Source organism: Hermetia illucens, chromosome 5 (genome assembly GCF_905115235.1).
Source record: "Hermetia illucens chromosome 5, iHerIll2.2.curated.20191125, whole genome shotgun sequence".
NCBI classification, from domain to species: Eukaryota; Metazoa; Arthropoda; class Insecta; order Diptera; family Stratiomyidae; genus Hermetia; species Hermetia illucens.
Window position 1 is genome coordinate 82,597,343 of NC_051853.1, and position 20,251 is coordinate 82,617,593.

The following is a 20,251-nucleotide window of genomic DNA, read 5'->3' on the forward strand; positions in this document are numbered from 1 at the left end:
TTCTTCAGACCTGGCCCCAGCGACTTTTCCCTGTTCTCAGACCTCAAGAGAATGCTCACTGGAAAGAAATGTAGGACCGATGAAGTGGTAATCGCCGAAACTGAGGCTTAAGACAAATCGCACAATAAAAATGGTATCGAAAAACTGTATGACCGCTATAATCGTTGTATCGCCCTCGAAGGCAACTATATTGAACAACTTTCGGAAAGTACAAATCGAGACCTTTCATTTGATACCCTACACAACTATATCCGGTGAAAAAAATTTTGGAATCCCCCCTTTGCATGTATGGGGAGCCCCCCTTTAAACTCCACCTAAATTTATGCCACTCGCTGTATGCGTGGGATTTCATAGTTCCCATCTGTCCACCAAATTTCGTTTGGATCGGTTTAGCCGTTTTGGAGAAAAATGCGTGTGACAGACAGACAGACAGACATTGAATCGATTTTAATAAGGTTTTGTTTTACACAAAACCTTAAAAACGACGAAAAATAGCGTTGGGACTTTTATCATGATTTTATTGGTGGTCAAAATATGAACTGAAACGTTTATATTTTATAAAATACTGAATGCCCAAAATAAATGCAAATTTAAATTTGATCCATGCTGAAATAAGAGTTAAAATGGCGCAACGCCACTTTCGGCTCTTATGACAGTTCCTATACGTCGGGCATTTATGCATGTAAGTTTATTATGTCTTCTCATCTTCCTTCATTATACCACATCTCAAAAATTGTTTCTTCAAAATTTTTTAACGTTACAGGCTCCTTTTCGCCTATTTTTTTCCCTAATAATGTGCGATAAACTCCAACTGGATTTAGATATAGGCTATTTCTCGGCCAAAAACCTAGAGAATAAGACATAATAATATATCAATTAAAAGAACAACATTTGAAAGCTTCATTGAAAGTTCTTACAACCCTGCCTGCATTGCGAGGGGCAGAAACGTCTTGAAAAATATGACGTCAATATAGTCCCCCAGAACCTCCTCTGCTGTAGGCACCAGACCTGAATTAATGATGTCAATGTATTTTATGGTACTCATGGGTGACCTGAAGCAAATTATCAACTGAACTCCCCCCCCCCCCGAAATTAAAGAATCCCCATATCATCATATATAGCGAATGTTTAATAATGCTGAGAGTCTTTCCAGCACTGTATTGGTCGCCATGGTCACTCACAATGTGCCCTCCGGGCAAACAATTAAACTTTGCCTCATCCGAGAAAACGACTCTTTTCCAATCATCGACTATCCAGTTGGCATACTACTGACACCATAAAAGTCGGCTAGGGGTCATTTTTTGCGTAACTCCACCGTGACTTTAGGCCCGCTACGTTCGAAGCCCTTTGCACCATACGAACGATATATGGTTTTGGTAGGGATGTTACCAACTCCCAATGGTGTTCTCTTACTGTTTTAAAAGTATCCGTGTATAACCGCGTTCAATGATGCCCTTCCCATTGATATATGAGTTTTCTTTGTTCCAGATCCATTTTAGCGTTCATGGCTACCAGTTTCGTCAATTTTATTATATTTTTTTTTTAACGGATGTGTCTAATTCCCACAATATGAGGTATTTCTCAATTACTAGTATTATTTTTCAAAAGGACCAATAATTCGCACTTTTTCTCAGGAGACGCTCTTTTGGACGAACCTGCCATTTTTGATGTTGTCATAATTCGCACAGAAAATTTATAATTTCATACTGAAAATGTTTGCCAAATGTAACTAAATATATACTATACTAACAAAATTTACTGTACAGGATGCTTTTTCAATAACCTAATATATTCTTTTACAAATAAGACACTTCGCAAAACCGATTAACAAAATTATTGATTGGAAACTTTTTTGTCATGGGGTATATATAAACATCCAGTTACTAATAACAAAGCAATAGCCTCCGTTCAAACGATTGTCCTGGCAGCGATACCATCTGCCGCAAAAGTAGAAGCCTTAGCGTTCGAACTCGAGAAGTAATAACTCCTCAAATAACTTAATAAACTAATTATGAGCGTGGAAGCATAGACGTCAAGACCATGTCGAAAAACATATCTGCCATTACCACTTTGATTGCCGCTTCACTATGTTTTCCGCCTAAAGCATGTCTTAGCTAGACACATTATACAATATTTCCAAACGCTATACTATATACACTAGCTATAAAAATATTAATGTATTTAACTATAAATTTAAATACTAATGTATTTTTATAACTTTTTTATTGAAAAAGGTGGAACTTTAAAAAAAAGACGGATTTTCAAGGACTAAAACCACCCCCAACTTTTCCGCCCATATCTCCGCGGGACCAGCGTGAAATCCTTCATTTTTAGGCTCTCTCCAGTTCCTCGAGTTTTTTTTTCTTTTTTGTATGGCAATTATAATAGCGTTTACTGTGATCCAATTCGCTTCTGATTTCAAAATCTCTTCTTCGAGATTACTGGGTTGCTCAACCTCCTTCTCCCTTCTATGGACTGCGGAAAATGTTCCACGGCTGTAGATATAGTGGAAACTCGACAATCCAAAACGATGAAAATATTGTCTATATCCACCTTGTCCTTGTCCACCTTGCAGAGGACTATAACAACTTATAATTCATTTCTCCGCGCCTTCGTTCAACCAAATTTGCAATACATCGGTTCAGCGGACCTTTTTGGAATCATCCAGTATAGCTCCTTGATAGTGGCTTTTCAAGTCCACATTCACTTTGGATGAATTTGCTCTCCTTTCCTAATAAAGATGGCACCTCTCATTAGCTAGAAACTCGAAAAAGATGATTCTCCCGATGATGCACAATGTCTCATCTGATACGCACGTCCTAAATACCGTGACTATGCTGATGACATTGCCCTGACTCGGTGAAAGAGCACACCGAGTGATGGACCTTACGCCTCCTGCGCACAGGGCAAAAGATTCAAACTTCGTTTAAAAGTAATGTTCCAGAGTTCAAAATGACAGACCATTGGACAGAAAGAAAATCAAATCTGGGGGAGCTCCATAGATTAGGAGTTGTCGCCCATATTAGAGGCTATGATTTGGCCTAATGGCTACCTCAATATTGAATCGTTGAATCGTTCCCGGGCAATTTTCATTAAATACGTATTTACTGGGATCGATAAGTGGGCAGACCATCTTCGGCAGCTCCTGGAACAAATGGAACGCATTTCGAATGATTTCTTCTGCAATTTGTAGGTGACCATTGACTCAATAGTAATTTCCAGCTGTATGCGAGCCCATAATAACTGAAACTTTATCCTCAGATTATACTAGACTACTACGGACTATTCTAATCTTCCAGAAGTGAAATTCCTATGCAAACTACCCTAATTAAGTAATTGCTGATATTTAGTTTTGCGTTGGTTAATTGGCAGCACAAATTGAAAGTCGAGACATCCTAAGCTGTTATTAATTAAACTCTCACCTTTTTTGTGGTGTGGTAACCATGGTGACATGTAGGTAATAACAAAGGATCAAATTAGATACTGCGTGTGGTTAAATTTGTCTTTCTTTGTCAAAGTTGTAGTTAACACTCCACAGTAATTCCAGTCCGAGATTACAAAAAAATGTCAGAGGATAATTCGTGGGTTTTCGATTCTCTTTTATGTTTCTTGCATGGTCCTGTTTGGAATGCCCCACTTCAGACTTTCATAGAGGAAAAATCATTAGGTAATATCAGATTTAAAATTATTTTTTTCCCTGAGATGAAAACCTGAAATTTTTCCGTGAAGTTTTCGATCCAAATCAAGAGTCTGCCGAGGACAATGAGGAATATCGGAAGGTCCATGAAGAATATAAAAATTTGGTGGACTCGATGCTTGGAAGTTTTATGGAAGAACTGCATATCACACCGGAACAATTTGAGATGGCCTGCTTGGAAAGTAAAAGTCATCAGAACGAAGGAAGCTTTAGATTTCAACAAGGACTCTTCCAACAGGTAAATTGTGCGTTCTTCATTAATTAAGTAACACCGTGACATTTGCGCGCAGTGGACAAGGAAAGACAATTGCTACTTGTGGGCAAAGAGTGGTAGTACTGATCTAATAACTTAATCCTGTTTGAAATAAACACCACCCACAAATTCAGGTTTCCTAATGTTTTCAGTTTGCCTTTGTCGCGAAATCTTAGAACTATAGGAAATATGTCCATACAGTCGATACTCACTTTTCCAAAGCATATGATTCCGTTGACCATTATATACTTCTCAATAAACTCCGGTCGTACCCCTCTAAATCAACTGTTCTCCCCTGGTGGGGGCCTAGGGGCACCTAGGTACGACTTCTTTCTTTCCTTTATCAGGGGTTACGTTTATTGTATCATTTATTTAAAAAAAAAAGTAAAGAAAAAGAATAGGAAGCTCAGATAAAAAGGCTACAACAATATAGGAGGGTAACATTATTTGCTGTCATTCCTGCCTTCAACAAATTTGCTCGTAATTAAGGGTAGATACGAATCTGTTTCGCAAGAACATTCGCCGTCAAACTGCTTGCTCTGGGCTCATAGTTGTAGGATGTAATCTGTATCTGTAGGTATAATATTTGGTATCTTTACTGATCCTCCAGAGAAGAGGGGTCTAGTGAACCATGTAAGTTGTTTAATTCGCCCCTGTACTGATTCACCAGCTTCGAATATATCTCCACTGATTTTAAACTTTGATGGTGGCTTTAAACTTGACCTAGTTTTAACCAATATTCCTCACAATTCCTTTCGTTTCTTAGTGACTCGGTGACTGCGATTGCTCCGATCGTGATGGACATAGAATTGGGGAGCAGACCAGAAGTTCATAAACGCTAATTATGAGGGAGTAATATATTTAGGGAATCAGGAGACAAAGAGAGGTAAGCCCTTCAACGAACTGGAGATCGAATTCCCAACGGAGAATGAAAGGCACACCAAGATATTTGAGCAGCAGAACCTTTCGACGAAGGAAACAGGGCAAGAATATGAAAAGTACACACAAGCTGTTGTGAAAGGGCAATATTTCGGAGTAGTAACACGAATAATAAAGGAGTCATAGGGGCAAACACACACACAAATATGCTTTTTAACGGCAATAAGAAAACATCCCCCCCCCCCCCCCCCCCCGGCCTCCCACCTCTCCATAATTTACCCGATGACTGAAAATCAACGATCGCAGCGAAGAACCGCGTAGCCATCTAGTAGCTCTCCATTGAGTATATTAGAGTCGCGCCACATCTCAGTTGCGCAGATGAGCTTTGAGTTCCTTACATTCTGATATTATAATGAAAGCGGCACTAAGTGCGTCGGCGACGGCAGTGAGCTCTTCGGAAATTTGCAGTGATGAATGACATCCTTGACGAAGACGCCAGGAGGCCAAAATACCGCCTTCGCCTGAACGATTTGCCTCATCTGATTTAACACCGCAATATACAAAATAACCACAATCCTACCAAAGTTTCTTTTGCCATGACTAAGTTTGTTGATACCACCACTAGCTCCTATCAATTGTAAATTTTCTTCCTTATCTTCAGATTCCCAGCATCCATCACCATCCTTGTTCAAAAACTGACCAGAAATTGATTAGTTAAATTAAATTAATTTATTCTAACTGCCTCCCGTCTAATAATTAGTCACACGTCTTTTTCAATTTCTTTTTAGCCCTTCGCTTAAACCAATATTTATTATTTCTGTGCTTCACCAAACTCCCATCGCATCCTCTCCTCTTGATTCTTCAGAATGTACGTTGTACATACTTACGCTATCTCTAATCATAGTGTTTTCATAGAAAGAGAAAAGGGGACATCTCCTCTCTAACCCTGTCCTCCTCCTTTAAAAAAGTCATAGCCCCTCGAAATGCGACTAATTCCAGGGTCTCATTTTCGACCCCAAACTGCGAAGAAGCTGAGTAGGGTATGGAGGGAGAAGCAGAAGGTTCCCTCTCTCCAACCCCGTCTAAAACTCGTGATGATTTTAGGAACTATTGACAACACCATCGCATTAAATTTGCCCAAGCAAATCACCTTTGCTTAATTTTCATAAATAAATTTTTCCACCCTAGAACCCGAAAAAGTTGGCTCTTCTTACTTCTCAAAATGAAACTTGCTGACCAGCGGTTATATTTGGACTCATGTGTCAGTTGGATAATTCAGCTCCTTTGAGACTAAGAACCCACCCAGAAGTCAACTTGAGTTCTTTGTCATTACAAGCTTCATATCCAAATGCGCCACTAGTCGTAAGTAACCTCTTCAAAGGTCAGTGTATATATCGTCCTTTGTCCCGATTCCATCTTGCAATTAATAGTGAATACCTGTAAATGCAGACAAGACCTTCACAAATACTATTTCCAGGTAGATGATTGCGTCTTGAATAATGGCCCATTTACGTCCATATCGTCGACCATCCGACTAAATTGTTGATCCATATGCTAGTCTAAAAAATTTTCTAGAGTGTTCTATTTGAACCCTTTCACTCTCCCTCTGTTTAAAAACAGGCGAAATTGTACCAACTGGTTTCTCAGGTTGTGGGTTGAGTAAGACTTACAACCCTACACGGAATGCTACTAGTTACGGAGTCACGAAATAAATTCTGGACTACATTGATTTTAGAATAAAAACCCGGCAACAAAATCGCATTCTTATGGAATGTACGCTCCATGTACAGAATGGAAACAGCTAAGCAGCTAGCCAATACTCTGTCCCAATATAAAATTGATGTCACAACGTTAGAAGAGATGCACTGGGACGAGCGGCTTCCTGGAGAAGAGCCACTATACTATATATTATATTATAGCGACGTTGGCTTGCTGACTACAGAACATTTGTTTCTAAACTGACTGCTTTATTGCCTCATTGTCAACTACGAGTCTCTCTCCTGAATCCACTTAACTGCCTTAACCTAAACAAATTCATTATAAACTAAGGCTAGGGATAAAAGGGCTACTATTGAAAAGATTACTACTCTGATTTGACTGTTACTCATTCACAGCTGAGTCTACTGGTATCCGACATCCAGTCACGATAACAAATCCCTCTGCCACCAGTGAGATTTGAATTTGTAAAGATTAGATTTTAAAGAAAGCTGCTAGATTGGGTGAAATTTGTGCGCTGAAGGTTTTGAATATAAAGTTAGGGCTCCCCGAAGTTTCATCATCAATCATAATAATATCGATATCCCTAAAAGCTGCCAACAACCGCCGTAGCTGTAATCGGTTGTGATTTTTGGCCCTAGATAGGAAAAATTATCCCCCTGGTTTGCGCAAATTTGTCTTTAATTAGTGACAATGGGTGTGTCTAAGATTCTCCAGTCTAGCGATATATCCCAGATTCGGTAATGTATTGCAGCATTTCCGTGAGTACATGTGATGCTACCTGGTGCAACTGAAGTACATCAGAACTAAAAACCTGATGCCTGCCTAAGTGGTGCACTGACATAAGAAATCTTCCTTGGATTCCGCTTTCTCATTACCGGATGGATACGGATCATCTGGTAGAATTCCTATTCCAACATATGTCCAACTAGTAAATTGTGAACAGTCAGAATGATCTAGCTACTTTTGTAAGTCTTCCTGCTTTTCAAAAAAATAAACTTTGGAGTATGTTTGCGTCGCTATGATAGGAACCATTCAGTGTGTCTAATCGCCTTAATGCTCTGCCAGCTGTCATCATTGGTGATTTGTTCCCAATTTGTGATAGCAGCATTAGCCAGTGTTTCCTCTGCGCTTTGTCCGGATGGTTCAGTGGTTAGAGCGGTAGGCTATTGCAGGGAAGGCCGCGGTTCAAATCTCACTGATGGTAGTAGGATTTGTATCATGACTTGACGTCGGATAGTTGGGTTGACTAACTGTGAATGAATACTAGAGTCATATCAAGGTAGTAATCACGGGCGAGCACAATGCTGACCATATTGCCTCCTATAGAGTACTAAAATCCTATAGTGTATCGCTACGGTCTTGAATGAAATGCTCTAACACACTTCAAGGCCTAAAGCTGCAACGGACATCGTCATCCCACCGGTAATACCCAAACGTGCAATTATTGGCAGTTAGGCTAATTTACAGTGACAACTCTTTTGTTTTATCTTAATCGAGTAAATTGGGGATGCATGAGTTAGCATAGCATTACTACATTGGCCCTAAGTCCCTGAGTCGAGCCAAAGCCTCGCCTGTACTGCTAGGCTGTGTGACCTCATTTCATTAAGTCCCAGATTGTTAACTTCTTCAGAGAATTTAAGGGCTATTCTCTTCATCTCTGGAAAGCAAAGCCATTCAGTTTCTTCCTTGCAAATAATACCATGGTGGTTTCATTTGGATTTACATACTGATCTCGATTGACAGCTAACAAAACCACGTCATGCATATAAGCTTGAGTGTTTATTGACAAATTTTGCAGTTTACATTACTATGTAAACTTCGAAATTTGTGTGATTCAATCAACATACTCCAAATGGTGATGGTAAACATTTTTGGGGAAAATCTTTCGTTGCTTTTGTTAACATCTACTTAAGAAAACTGAAATCCCTGGATTAGCATAACATAGATTCGTTTGATTGAAATATCATCGACATAATTCCTGCCTGTTTTACACAATCAAAGACCACTTCAATGTCCACGAACACACCCATCACGTACGTACTCCCCTTTCGGAATTGGGTCTTTTATTTTTAAAACCAAAGAATGCAGAACCGAGTTTCAGGTCTTTGTAGAGTGGTAAGCTTGTTGGTTTTCATTTACTTAGTACGATCCAACCAAGCAACCTGTCCAGACATTTCAGCTAGAATGATGTTAAGCTGATCTGTATCAGGCACGAAGCACATAGCAAAATATGCTAGAAAAAGATTTTTTAGAAGTTGTTCTTGGTACTCTATACCTGCCTTTTACCATCGCTGGATTGATGACATTCATGCCAGGTGCTTTGAAGTGCACAAATGACAGAATAGCAGCTGAATTCCCCTTGCAAACTTGCATGTTGAAAAGTTCACAGAAACCGTCAGTTCCCTTCATCCCACTTCTGTTAACTATTCTTCTGGATAGAGTAATTCCATGAGACTCCATATTAAATAAACTCCGGAGTTCGTGAAAGTTGCATGTGGTTTTCGAAGAGAGTTTAACTATGCACAGCCTGGAAATCTCTTTTTCACCTTCCAGTTCATCACGGAATATTTTAAAGGAGTTTCGTTTCGAACACTTTACGAGCCTCCTATATTCACGCTATGAGTTCCTGAAGTTCAACCAGTCTTCATTTTCATTACTTTTATCAGCACGATTCATAAATCATATGGTTTTTACACCTCTAGGTTCCACCAAGGAACTACTTTACCAGCTAGATACGATAAGTCTCTTCAAGGCACTCTAAATGTATGCGATTCAAAGTTCGCAATTGATCTTCTACCGCCAAAGTCATTAGTGGCCTAGGAAACTAAACTTTATTCCTAATAAATTCACTGAACTGTGTGCAATGCGTTTTCCAAGGTTTCCGCCTGCAATAGTCGAACTGAATTCTAAGAAATGGTAGTCTGACAGTGAGCTTCATCTAGCACCCGCCAATTTGTAATCAACTCTAACATTTTTGAAGTGCAGATTGTTAGGTCAATTATTTCACTCCTTCTTGGCCCCATGAACGTTGCGGCACACTCCAAGTTTGCAGTCATGAAACCAGCTGAAAGGATGAAATCAAATAGTTTCTCTCTTCAAGTATTTGAGCATTTGCAGAACAACCTATTAAGAATTCAAGACCACTTGATTCTGCATACGCTACCAGATCCCTTGATTTTTGTGACGGCGGAGGACACAAAAAATCGTGGGGTGAGTTAATGAGCATAGGCAACTACAACTTTTCCGTTTTGGCAATAATCTGGCATTGTAAGATGACCGCAACTAGGTCCTGAGAACAGAACGGTCTCATCATGGTCACCTCTACCAATTTTGACATCAGAACACATGCTCTCGGTCTTGTGGATCTTTCATCGTAAGAGATCCTATCCATTAACTGCTGCAGTACCATAGACTCTTTTAGCTTCAACAGGCTTGTTACCAGCAGAACGGCTTTGGCATGTTCTTGATCGATTTCTCTGAGAATTGCCACATTTGATGGTGCAATAGTGTAATGGGGGTACCGAGTTATGTAACATCAATCACTCCTCCAAAGATAATTACAATACCCATCTAACTACTGTTAATCTTCCTCTGCACAATTTGAAGAGCACGCTTTTCTCTGAAATATGCTTAAGTTATACATTGGAGAAAAGATGTTGCTATTCTATAAGATCATAAGTAACCATACATAGATGAAATGATCAAAAAGGTTTTCTCTAGATCTGGGCAGCCAACGATATTCGCATTTTCATCCGTATGATGACCCAAAGGAATGTGGAACTGCAACTTCAAGCACTTGATCTACTAGAACGAAGACAGCAATCTCAATCTTTGGATGAAGAGAAAGGTCCGGAAACTGTTGAAGAAACGTTAGTCCCAAAATTAAATTTTCAAAGATATTTTAGGTAATATTTCCCATAATGTATCCTCTGTTACAGGAAAAGTCAAGATATTGAACTGGAAAATACGTTATCTGCAACTGTAGCAACAGAGCTCACGAAACCTGAAGAAGTTGTAAAAGATGATGACGAGTTGAAAAACACCAAATTTGAAAGACTAAATCTTTTCTTTGATAATAAAAAAGTAAGTGTGATACCAACAAATAGCTCACAAATCACTCAATTGATAAGTAAATTTTATTAAACAAAAAACGGTTGCTGAAAGGTATCTGAGAACTTTGTCTACAAAAAACCTCCATATAATACTCTGCCCAATTAAAACTGATAGTGCTTAGCCACAAGCTTAATAATAAACATATGCCCTTTCTACAGATTGATGCAGCTGATATCCAAGCACGACAAGAGTACTTACGGACACAACGAGATAAAATCGTGGAAATCAAGAAAAAAGCTCGTGCCAGACAACTAAATGAGACCACCCATAAAGGAGGTTCTAGTATTCGACCATCGTCAGCCCAAGTGGCAAAACAAATCCTTGAGGGACATGCAGATGAAATAGTTCATAACTCGGAGAGGAACGAAGCGTCTGTTCAATTGAGGAAGGCGTTGGCGAAACGTCTACGAACTGAAGTAGTGGAACAAAACTGATTATTCTCAAGTTTAATTAAAATATAACATTATCGATGTATTAATAAATTTAAATCAATGTGATAAGCATTCTTGGGTACGTACATATATCATTATAGAAAATTTACCTATGACTTATATTGTATTAAATTGCACTAATAAATGCGGATATTTTCTTGCATAATCAGAAAATTAAAACTCTCTCTCCCTTCGTTCTCATCCATCCACCATCTACAACGTACCATAGCCAGCTATACACATTTTACAGACATATGCATATTTCACATTCAATATGTATACCTATTCATGGTCTGTAAAACGAAATACTTCAACTAATGTGTTGGTAGTCCAGAAATTCTAGAAATTGTCCAAGTGATCGATTTAGGGTATCTTCCTTATAGTCTAAGAATAATAAGAGGAAGAAAACTCAGGGCTGCACTGCTTAAGATTCTGAATGAGAAAGCTGCTTATTAGGCATACTAGTTAAGCCCTTGACCGAATGGTTCAATTTTTTTTTGAGTAGGGTTGGTGCGTTTACGCACAGACTGTTGGACTCCCGCAACAGCACGCTATGGAATTACCAACTAAACACCTCCCTGTCGTTCGAGAACTGGACTGGAACCGTTTGACACATTACTTCGGGCTAGCCCTCCCGCTCTACCGTCTTTCGGAGCCTTGAAGTCAGGGAACCCCTTTCACCAACGGGAAGAAAGGGGGGGTGTTAGTTCAGGAAACTCCTTTCCAGCCGGTCCCTCCGCCGGTCGAGTTCAATCTTCTTCGCAATAACAAGAGCCCGAACATAATGCGCAACCCCCAGCTGCCAGCGCTCTTCAGCATCTCTCTAACAATGTTGTCTGGGGAGGACTCCCCTGTGTCTGGCGAGATGGCGCCCTCCCCTTCGAAACCTCTATGTCCGCTTAGAATTTGAGTAAGAAAGTAGTCAATATCACCGTGCGTTCGGTTCAGCCGCGTCAGCCATCTGCATTTGAGCAAGGCGCTTGCGATTCACCTCCTTGTCAAGAACATCAGCCCATACCTTCGCGCCATAGAGCAGAACCGACAGCGTGATTATTCTTCAATCGATTAAAATCGTCTTGATCCCACTCGGTCACAAGAGCTCTTCTGATCTTGCCTCTTGGACTTATCATGCTGATTGACAATGGCACGAGACCACGAGCAAAAGTTGTGTGGATTGGGATGGTTGATCCGGAAGCTCATACCGCTTCATAAGTCTAACTTCCAGTTCGAGCCAGGTTGGCTACTTTTCAATCATCAAATTTCAACATGTTCAAAGTAAATCAACCACACAACAGCTGACTGCCTCCTGCCTGACATGACAATGGAGATAATGTTTATAGCTTTTACGGACTTGATAATCGGTTCGACTTTGATAACTTTTAAGACCTTAACAATCAATTTGTACCTGCCAACTTTTACATACATGACGAATCGGACGATATTGGCCCCCTTGATTCTATCTCAATGATCGTGTCTATGCCATAATTGCGTCCTGGGATCTGGTTTTTGGTGGAACACCGACATCCTTGCTCTTCAGGCGATTCTTATCCGTGTAAAAAAATTAATTAATTCAACACTACAGGTTTAGTTCAAACTGTTGTGTACTCATGCATAGCCAGAGGTAAAGTAGCTGACCAGTATTGGAATTACAATCGCTCCTCTGACGTGCGCAAGCCTGCCGAGTTTAACTTTTGTAAGGCGAACTTCGAAGGTGTGAACTCAGTCTTGGCGGCAATCAACTGAGTTCTCCTTCTCTCTTCATTAGCGTATGACCAAGCACTAAATACCTTCTATACCACTTTATCTGAGCTTCTTCCTTGTTACATTTCCTCTTCTCCTAAGCGCTTGCGCCCTTACCAGTCTGGTTCACCACTGAAGTCCACAAAAAGCTTCATCAAAAACATACTGCGAGAAAGAAATTCCTGTCTTGTAGAGCCTATGCTGACTTAGTTTTTTTCAAAACTCTGTGACCACTGTTAAAGACTCACTGAAGCGCGGAAACCTCAAACCCATCTGGTCCCACATTCGCAACTCCCGCTGTCTTGCCCAGCTATCCCCTCCATCTCTTAAATTCTCTGGCTCCTCAGCTAACTCCCTCCAACTATCTTGTGTCTATGTTCCCCCTCCTTCCTCCTTTTCCCACCGGCTAGTGGATGTAGCATGGCCCGTATCGTCTACCATTTCTCTCTGTACCCTATTAGAGTATCTGATTGTGACAGCGACCGCTTTCTTTGCTTCCCGGTTGGCATTTTTATAAATCCGCCAATTAACAGGCGTTTTATCGTCGAGAAATTTGTGGTAGAGGCGTTTCTTTTCACGGACCTTCATTTCACCATCATCATTCTAAAGCCAAGTATCTCGGTTGATATACCGCTTACCCGGTTTGGTGACCCCGAGGGTTGCAGAGGCCGCTTTGCGGATCGTGTCTTTAATTTGGTTCTACGATTCTTCCACATTCGTAATGGTCGGCAATCGTATGAGTGAGATCGTTTCTTCTTTCCTCTCACCAAATCGCCACCATTTGATGCGCCACCAACCAGTGCGTTCCCCACGTTGTTTTATCGGTGGCTTAATTCGCAGGACGGCAATCAACGGTCGATGTTGAGGTGCGATGGTCTCATAGGGAACAACTTTGCAATCAGTGACGATGATAAAATGTCGGCGTCTTATGAGAATATAATCGATTTGCGTTTTACTGTTCCCACTATAAAATGTAGGAAGATGAGACAATCGTTTGATGGACCATGTATTCATAAGTACAAGGTCATGGGTGTCCGCAAAATCGATTATACGCTCGCCACCCTCATTGCGCACTCCAAACCCCTTTTCCCCATGGCACCTGTCACCGTCCGCGTTTTCACCCACATGACCATTATGGTCGCCGGCAATAATAAATAATATATAGTCGTCAGCAGGCACGTGACAAGTCTTTTCATCGAGAAGTTGCCAGAAGGCATCTTTCTATGCATCAGGTCGACCTGTCTGTGGTGCGTACGCGGTGAAGAAGTGAATAGTGCGATCAGTTGATATAATGGTGAGCTTCATCAGCCGATCATCAAATTGTTCGACTTCTTCAATGGCATCACGGAAACCCTCTGAGATGGCAATGCCAACACCATATTGAGTGTGTGGGTTACCAAAATAGAGAAGTTTATAGCCATTTTTACCACGTTCGCGTTATATGTTGGCACCAGACCATCGAGTTTCTTGCAGAGCGCAGATATCAATGCGCCTTCTCCGAAGTGCTCTTGCGAGTTCCTCCGTCTTTCCAGTTAGGTTACCAACATTTAGCTTGCAGACACGTATTTGTTTTGTTCGGACTAACTTGCTACTAACTTAACCATGCGTCAAGAACCCTTGTCCATTTCTCGACAGGACCGGGGCCCGTCCTGCCGCGTCGACTGAGGTCGACGCCCTAGCATTTCTCGGAGGCTCTCAATCCGAATATCATGTTTGTAACGACATTGTATGCATTTTCTTGGTCGGCCTGTCGCGGAACCTGTCACCAAGAGAGATCAGGTAGGATTTAGCATAGTGCAATAACTCCAACTATACTCCATTTATCTCTTTTCCTAATCTCAGCATTTTATTTTTGTTTTACTGAGGATAGTACAGAGTGCGTTGCCTCAAACCCTCCTCCTTTACCTGGGCTTGGAACCTGCATACTATGTTAATAGCTCTTACGGTACAAGACAATGGGTCCTTAGTAAGAAAAATTGCGAATTCTTGGCCGCTTTCGAAAGAAAAATCCTCCGAAGAAGGCCCCTACATGAGGATGGATGATTCCTTAGCCTACATAACGACGAAATCTATGAGCAATAAAACCAGGCTCAACAGATTGTGGTGGGCGTTTCACATAATCCGTATGGATGAGGATGATCCAGCCCGAAAAATGGTCTATAAGGGCAATATCTATGGTGGAAAAAGAAGACTTGGCCGACCCTGCCGGAGATGGAGCGGTGGCGTGGGTCACGACACCAAACAGCTTTTAGGGATACCACAAAACGTGGTGTCTGGAGTTCCTTACTGAAGCAGGCCTAGATCGGATACCAGTCGTTGTGCCGTTGATGACTTTGACTTTTATCGCTGCCTAAAATTGAAACTCCATAATTCAATGGACAGATACTGTATGTACAATCAGTAGCAATGAATTACTAACCTGATAATTTTCAATGTTTGATTTTGGAACTTCGACGAGCCAGTTGATTACAACCTCGATCCTTTACGCCATTTGAAATGATCCTAAGCACAAACAAATGTAGACCATGCCATAGTACCCGACGTTGACGACTTAGCGACAATAGGACGGTAGCACGAATATTGCTATATGTGAACGTAATCGAGCATATAATGCAAACAATTTTATCGCTTGGTATTCGACTACTTGCTACCACACGTTTGAGCAATATAAGGTCGGTAGGAGGAACTTTACTAGATGCATTTCCGGCTTGCTAACACATTGGCACTGACATAAACATTCATCGCCCGAACCACAACTTATCATGGGCACCGAAACATCATAACTATCTCTTAATTTACCGCAAACCGAAATCGCGACGAAAAGTTTATTCACCACAACCTCATCAAAGCGGTCCAGAATTACACGCAACCAAACCGATCATCAACTTTCTTGCACAATGGCTGCGCTTAAACGTTCGTGAAAGGAGAACTGAAGGAATGCATTCCCGTATTCGGCGGAGTCGCACACGCCATCGTTTCGTAGAACTATATCGAAATTGCAACTGTTTCAATTGATCCATTCAAATCGGTACACATAACAATCGAGGAAAAAACAAATGAATGAACACCTCCGCATCAACCGATCAACAAAAATCAGCAATCAATCGCGCCGAAAGCCATATGTGACGCGCTCAGGATGCTTTTTCGCCATTTGAGGGATAGTATGTAGCCATACAGGTGAAGTGGCAAAATTTGATATCCCTTGCCTCTCCTCTCTACTTAATTTAATCAAACACCGAACTATGAAAAAAATTCTATAAAATCTAAATCTACATTAAAACAAAATTGGTAGGAATTTGTCACTAAATAATTATTGCATTGGATTAACTCAACGATCCAAATTAATTTTACGTTTCTTGCGCATGCAAACTGTTTCAATCCACCACCAATTGAAATAATTGGACGCGATTACGATCCAAAGGCTGATTCCCGCGAACCCTTAATGCTGCTTTACTTTGTTAAAACGTCGTTAATTGAAACTCAATCTCCTCGACGAAGTCCAACAAATCTTTTAGCCCATTGGGGACGTGATGGTTACCTCTGGTCTCGAAATTCTGGAACAATGAGATAATTCTTGATGCTTAATCCCTTTTATCGCTATTCGTATGGCGACAAATCTGACGAGAGACATACCCTTGCATTTGCATGCCCATCCCCCAAACTTGAATGTTATTGGCGCACCGCCAAATTGCGTAATCCTGTCATAAGAAGCCCTGTCGGATGTCATAGAAACTGTCATTTTTTTTGGTTTCCTCTTTTTACAAAAAAGACCTCCTCAAATCAACAACGTAATCCTAACAGAAATACCCGTTTCTCGAGATCTTCATAAGAATACAATCTTTGATCAGTCAGGGTATTGTTCATTGATCTAAATAAATAATGGTCTGAAAGAACAATGCTTAGTGAATACAGATAGTGGGATACAATCTCCCAGTTCAACCCCTTTAAATAGCTCTTCCGCAACATGGCTCTGTGCACTGTAATATTACGCTATAGCCTAGTGGTATCGATTCTCTCCTTATCTTCGCTTTAAACGTGGTAGTTGTGATCAATATCTTGCCACTCGTATAGTTTGATTAGGCTTCAATAACTGAAAATGCAATATTCGTTCCATAACCCCGCATATCCTGTATTCCTATATGTCTGTCCATTTTTAAAGTATGCTAACCACTTTCCTCAAGCCATATATGATGGACGTAAATATTCATGCATATGCGATGTGCTGCCGTTTTTGTAATGGTTGCCATAGATAGTCCACTATGTGGAATATATCATGCCAGCCATGCCTATGCACCATCGATGTCGATTCCTGTCAATATACTTCAGCTTCCTTCCTGATTTTGCGGGGAGCCTGCACTCCTCCTAGTCTGTTTTCTGCAACGCCTAAAACGATTCACTCCCAATAGGGATAGGGTCCTTTCTTAATGTATCCTGCCCACTGCCATTTCTGCTTTCTCATCAGCACGTAAGTGGGTATCTGGTCCGGAAGCCCAAATCTGACTGAATGACTCGATAGCTTGATACAGACATGAATTGATGTGTGACCTATCAACTGCTACTTCCACTTTTTCATCAACAAGTCCACGGGCAATTGAACTGACGTAGATGAGGTTCTTTATTGGAAATTGTATCAGACAACTGATATACCCTGAAGACGCGTAGCAGATAAGTGTTGAGGAAAGCTTGGTGCTATAGTAGCTTCCCCATATAGTAGCATAGCGAGAACATTATCACGGAACAGCCTCAATTTGTTAATTATAAATGAATTCAGCCACATAAGTTTGGTGTCGTCGTCCAAAAAACAACGCTCCCCAAATATACAAATTTGACTACGCCATCGATGTTCTTCCCGTTGATACAGGTAGGAAGAGTGCAATGGCCCGCCAGGCTGAGAACCATTGGTTTGTTGTTTATTTTCAGTCCAACTCTACTTGCCTACTTTTCCAAATCTAGAGCCATTTGGTCAAGGTCCATGTCTCGGTGAGAGAGTTAGCAGATGTCGAGATGTTTGGGGAAGCAGAACATAGTTCATTTAACTCCTTCAGTTCTTCAGCCAAGGCAGAATCAAGAACGTCACCGATAACAAAAAGAAAAAGAATAGGCAACAAGATGGAACCCTGGCAGGCTCCGCTTTGGACTTCAAACTCCTCTGATTTTACCCCGATCCAGTCATGAAGTCTTTCCTGCGTAGAGCATTTCACATACAGTGCTGGTTAAATGATGATAAGCCACCACCTGTCTTTCAAAAAGTACTAAAAAAAATAGAACGACCCCTCAAACTCGATGAATGTTCCTAGGTAGTTAACTGAGGTTTTCCACGTAACACATCAAGTAATTAAAAAAAAATGAATTTTCAGTGGGTAAAAAAGATAGAGCACATCCTATTTTTGCTATCGTGGAATGGAATTTAAGCAATCAAACCTAACTGCTTAGAGTAATTTGGTATTTTATTGAGTATCTTTTCTTTTTTATAATCTTTATTTTTCCTTTTAGCCAACTTTTATATAATTTTCTAACATATTTTCTCGGTATCTGGCCAAGCGGAGAAGTAATATTAGTTTCTAATCACTTTGGGTTTCAAAATTGTTCTGATTCAGCGTAAGCGATTCGGCCTAGATCACCCCAACAATTTTCAATAATATTTAGCTTTGGGGAACTTTCTGGGAAATCGAGAACCTAATTTATTACTATTAAAAGTACCTCTTACCAATCTTGCAATGTGAATTCCAACATTATTGTGTTGTTGAAAAATGAACAAATGAAAGACGGAGCCGCAATTTTTCCCAAATTATCATTGAAATCCTCATTACGGATTTCCACATATCTCTCATATCACTCTTTAATCTGGCCCTGGAAAAAGTTATCCACGATGCTGAGGTAAATGCGAGACGCACCATCCTCCTTGAGTCCACCCAATTACTAGGCTATGCTGACGATATCGACATCACGGCAAAAACGACCCGAGACGTACAAACTGCCTTCATTCAGATTGAGCAGGCGGCGGGAGATCTTTGGATGCACATCAATGAAGGCAAAATGAAATATATGGTGGCAACGGCACCAAAAACCAACCAACCAAGAGAAGAATAAAGATAAGAGACTGCAACTTTGAGACCGTTGAAAATTTCTCCTATCTAGGGTCGAAAATCACAACCGATAACAGCTATGAGGATGAAATCTGCGCACGGGTGTTGGTAGCCAAGAGTATATTTCAACTTACCAAAACTGTTCCGTTGTACAAGACAATGATCTTGGCAGGCCTCATATACGAGTACTCCTCGGAGGCTTGGGTTTTTAGCAAAAAATTTTGCGAACTCTTGGTCGCTTTCGAGAGAAAAATTCTTCGAAGAATTTTTGGCCCCCTACATGAGAATGAATGATTCCGTAGCCTACAACGAAATCTATGAGCGATACCACGACCGTCTGGTTGTGGATAAAATACGGCTCAATAGGTTGCGGTGGGCGGGTCACTTAATAATATGGATGAGGATCATTCAGCCCGCAAAGTCTATAAGGGTAATTATCTATGGTAGAAAAAGAAGACGAGGCAGATCCTGCCTGAGATGGAGCGATCGCGTAGGCCAGAAAGTCAGACAACTTTTAGTGACGCCGAATTGGTAGACCTCGGCACAAAACCGGGATGTCTGGAGTTCCTTATTAGGGCGACCTAGACCGGATACCGGTTGTGGCGCCGTTGATGATGTCATATCGTGGGCTGTTTATTTTCAAGCGAAAATCAAATTTTTTGATTTTTCCTTGTAGTCTATAGCACACTTTCGCCACTATACTGCTTATTGCTCAAACCATAAAAATAATAACAGCAACCGTCGGGCCCATTGTGACCGAACTTTTTCTCGTCCTTTTTTCTTCCAATGCAAACGGCTTTTAACAAAGGTCATTTTCTTCTCTTCTTTAAGATACGGTCTTCGCTGCAATTTACGGCGCTTAAGATGCTTTACTTCAACATTTCTTCCATTGAATGACAAAAATCTACCGATATAACTGATCGCCCTAAACCCATTAGTCGTATTTGACGCTGCCTTCTATTTCAACGTTCTTCGTAATAACACATTCACATTTTTAAATTGTTTTACTTATTACGATTGCCTTCTATCTCTTAGGGACTTGCTTCATTTTAAAGTTGCTGTTCACCATCCTTGAAATTGCTCTCCATGAAAATCCGTTCAACTTACAATATTCTCTTCGTCACTGTCATTGTGCAGAAACAGGATCGATTTCAGTCGAAATGTTCAACGATAATGTTTCGAGCATTTCTAAACTGATTGTAAATCCTTAGCCGCGTTTCCCGTGCGGTTAATGTAGAGTCTAACTCTAGTCTCTCTCTCTAAATGTAATAATTGTGTTCGGATCGAGGACTTATCATACAATTCTTGGCAGTTATTTCGACATTTTCTTACC

At 40.7% G+C, this 20,251-nt stretch overlaps 1 protein-coding gene across 1 annotated transcript; it reads left to right on the forward strand.

The window, feature by feature from the left end:
* The first annotated feature begins 3,468 nt into the window (after window positions 1-3,468).
* Window positions 3,469-11,267, forward strand: LOC119657504 (cilia- and flagella-associated protein 36). Its single transcript, XM_038064439.1, has 5 exons — window positions 3,469-3,667; window positions 3,730-3,935; window positions 10,269-10,417; window positions 10,487-10,631; window positions 10,820-11,267. Exons 1-5 carry the CDS (start codon window positions 3,565-3,567, stop codon window positions 11,093-11,095), a joined length of 879 nt encoding a protein of 292 aa, XP_037920367.1. The 5' UTR covers window positions 3,469-3,564; the 3' UTR covers window positions 11,096-11,267.
* The last annotated feature ends 8,984 nt before the right edge of the window (window positions 11,268-20,251 follow it).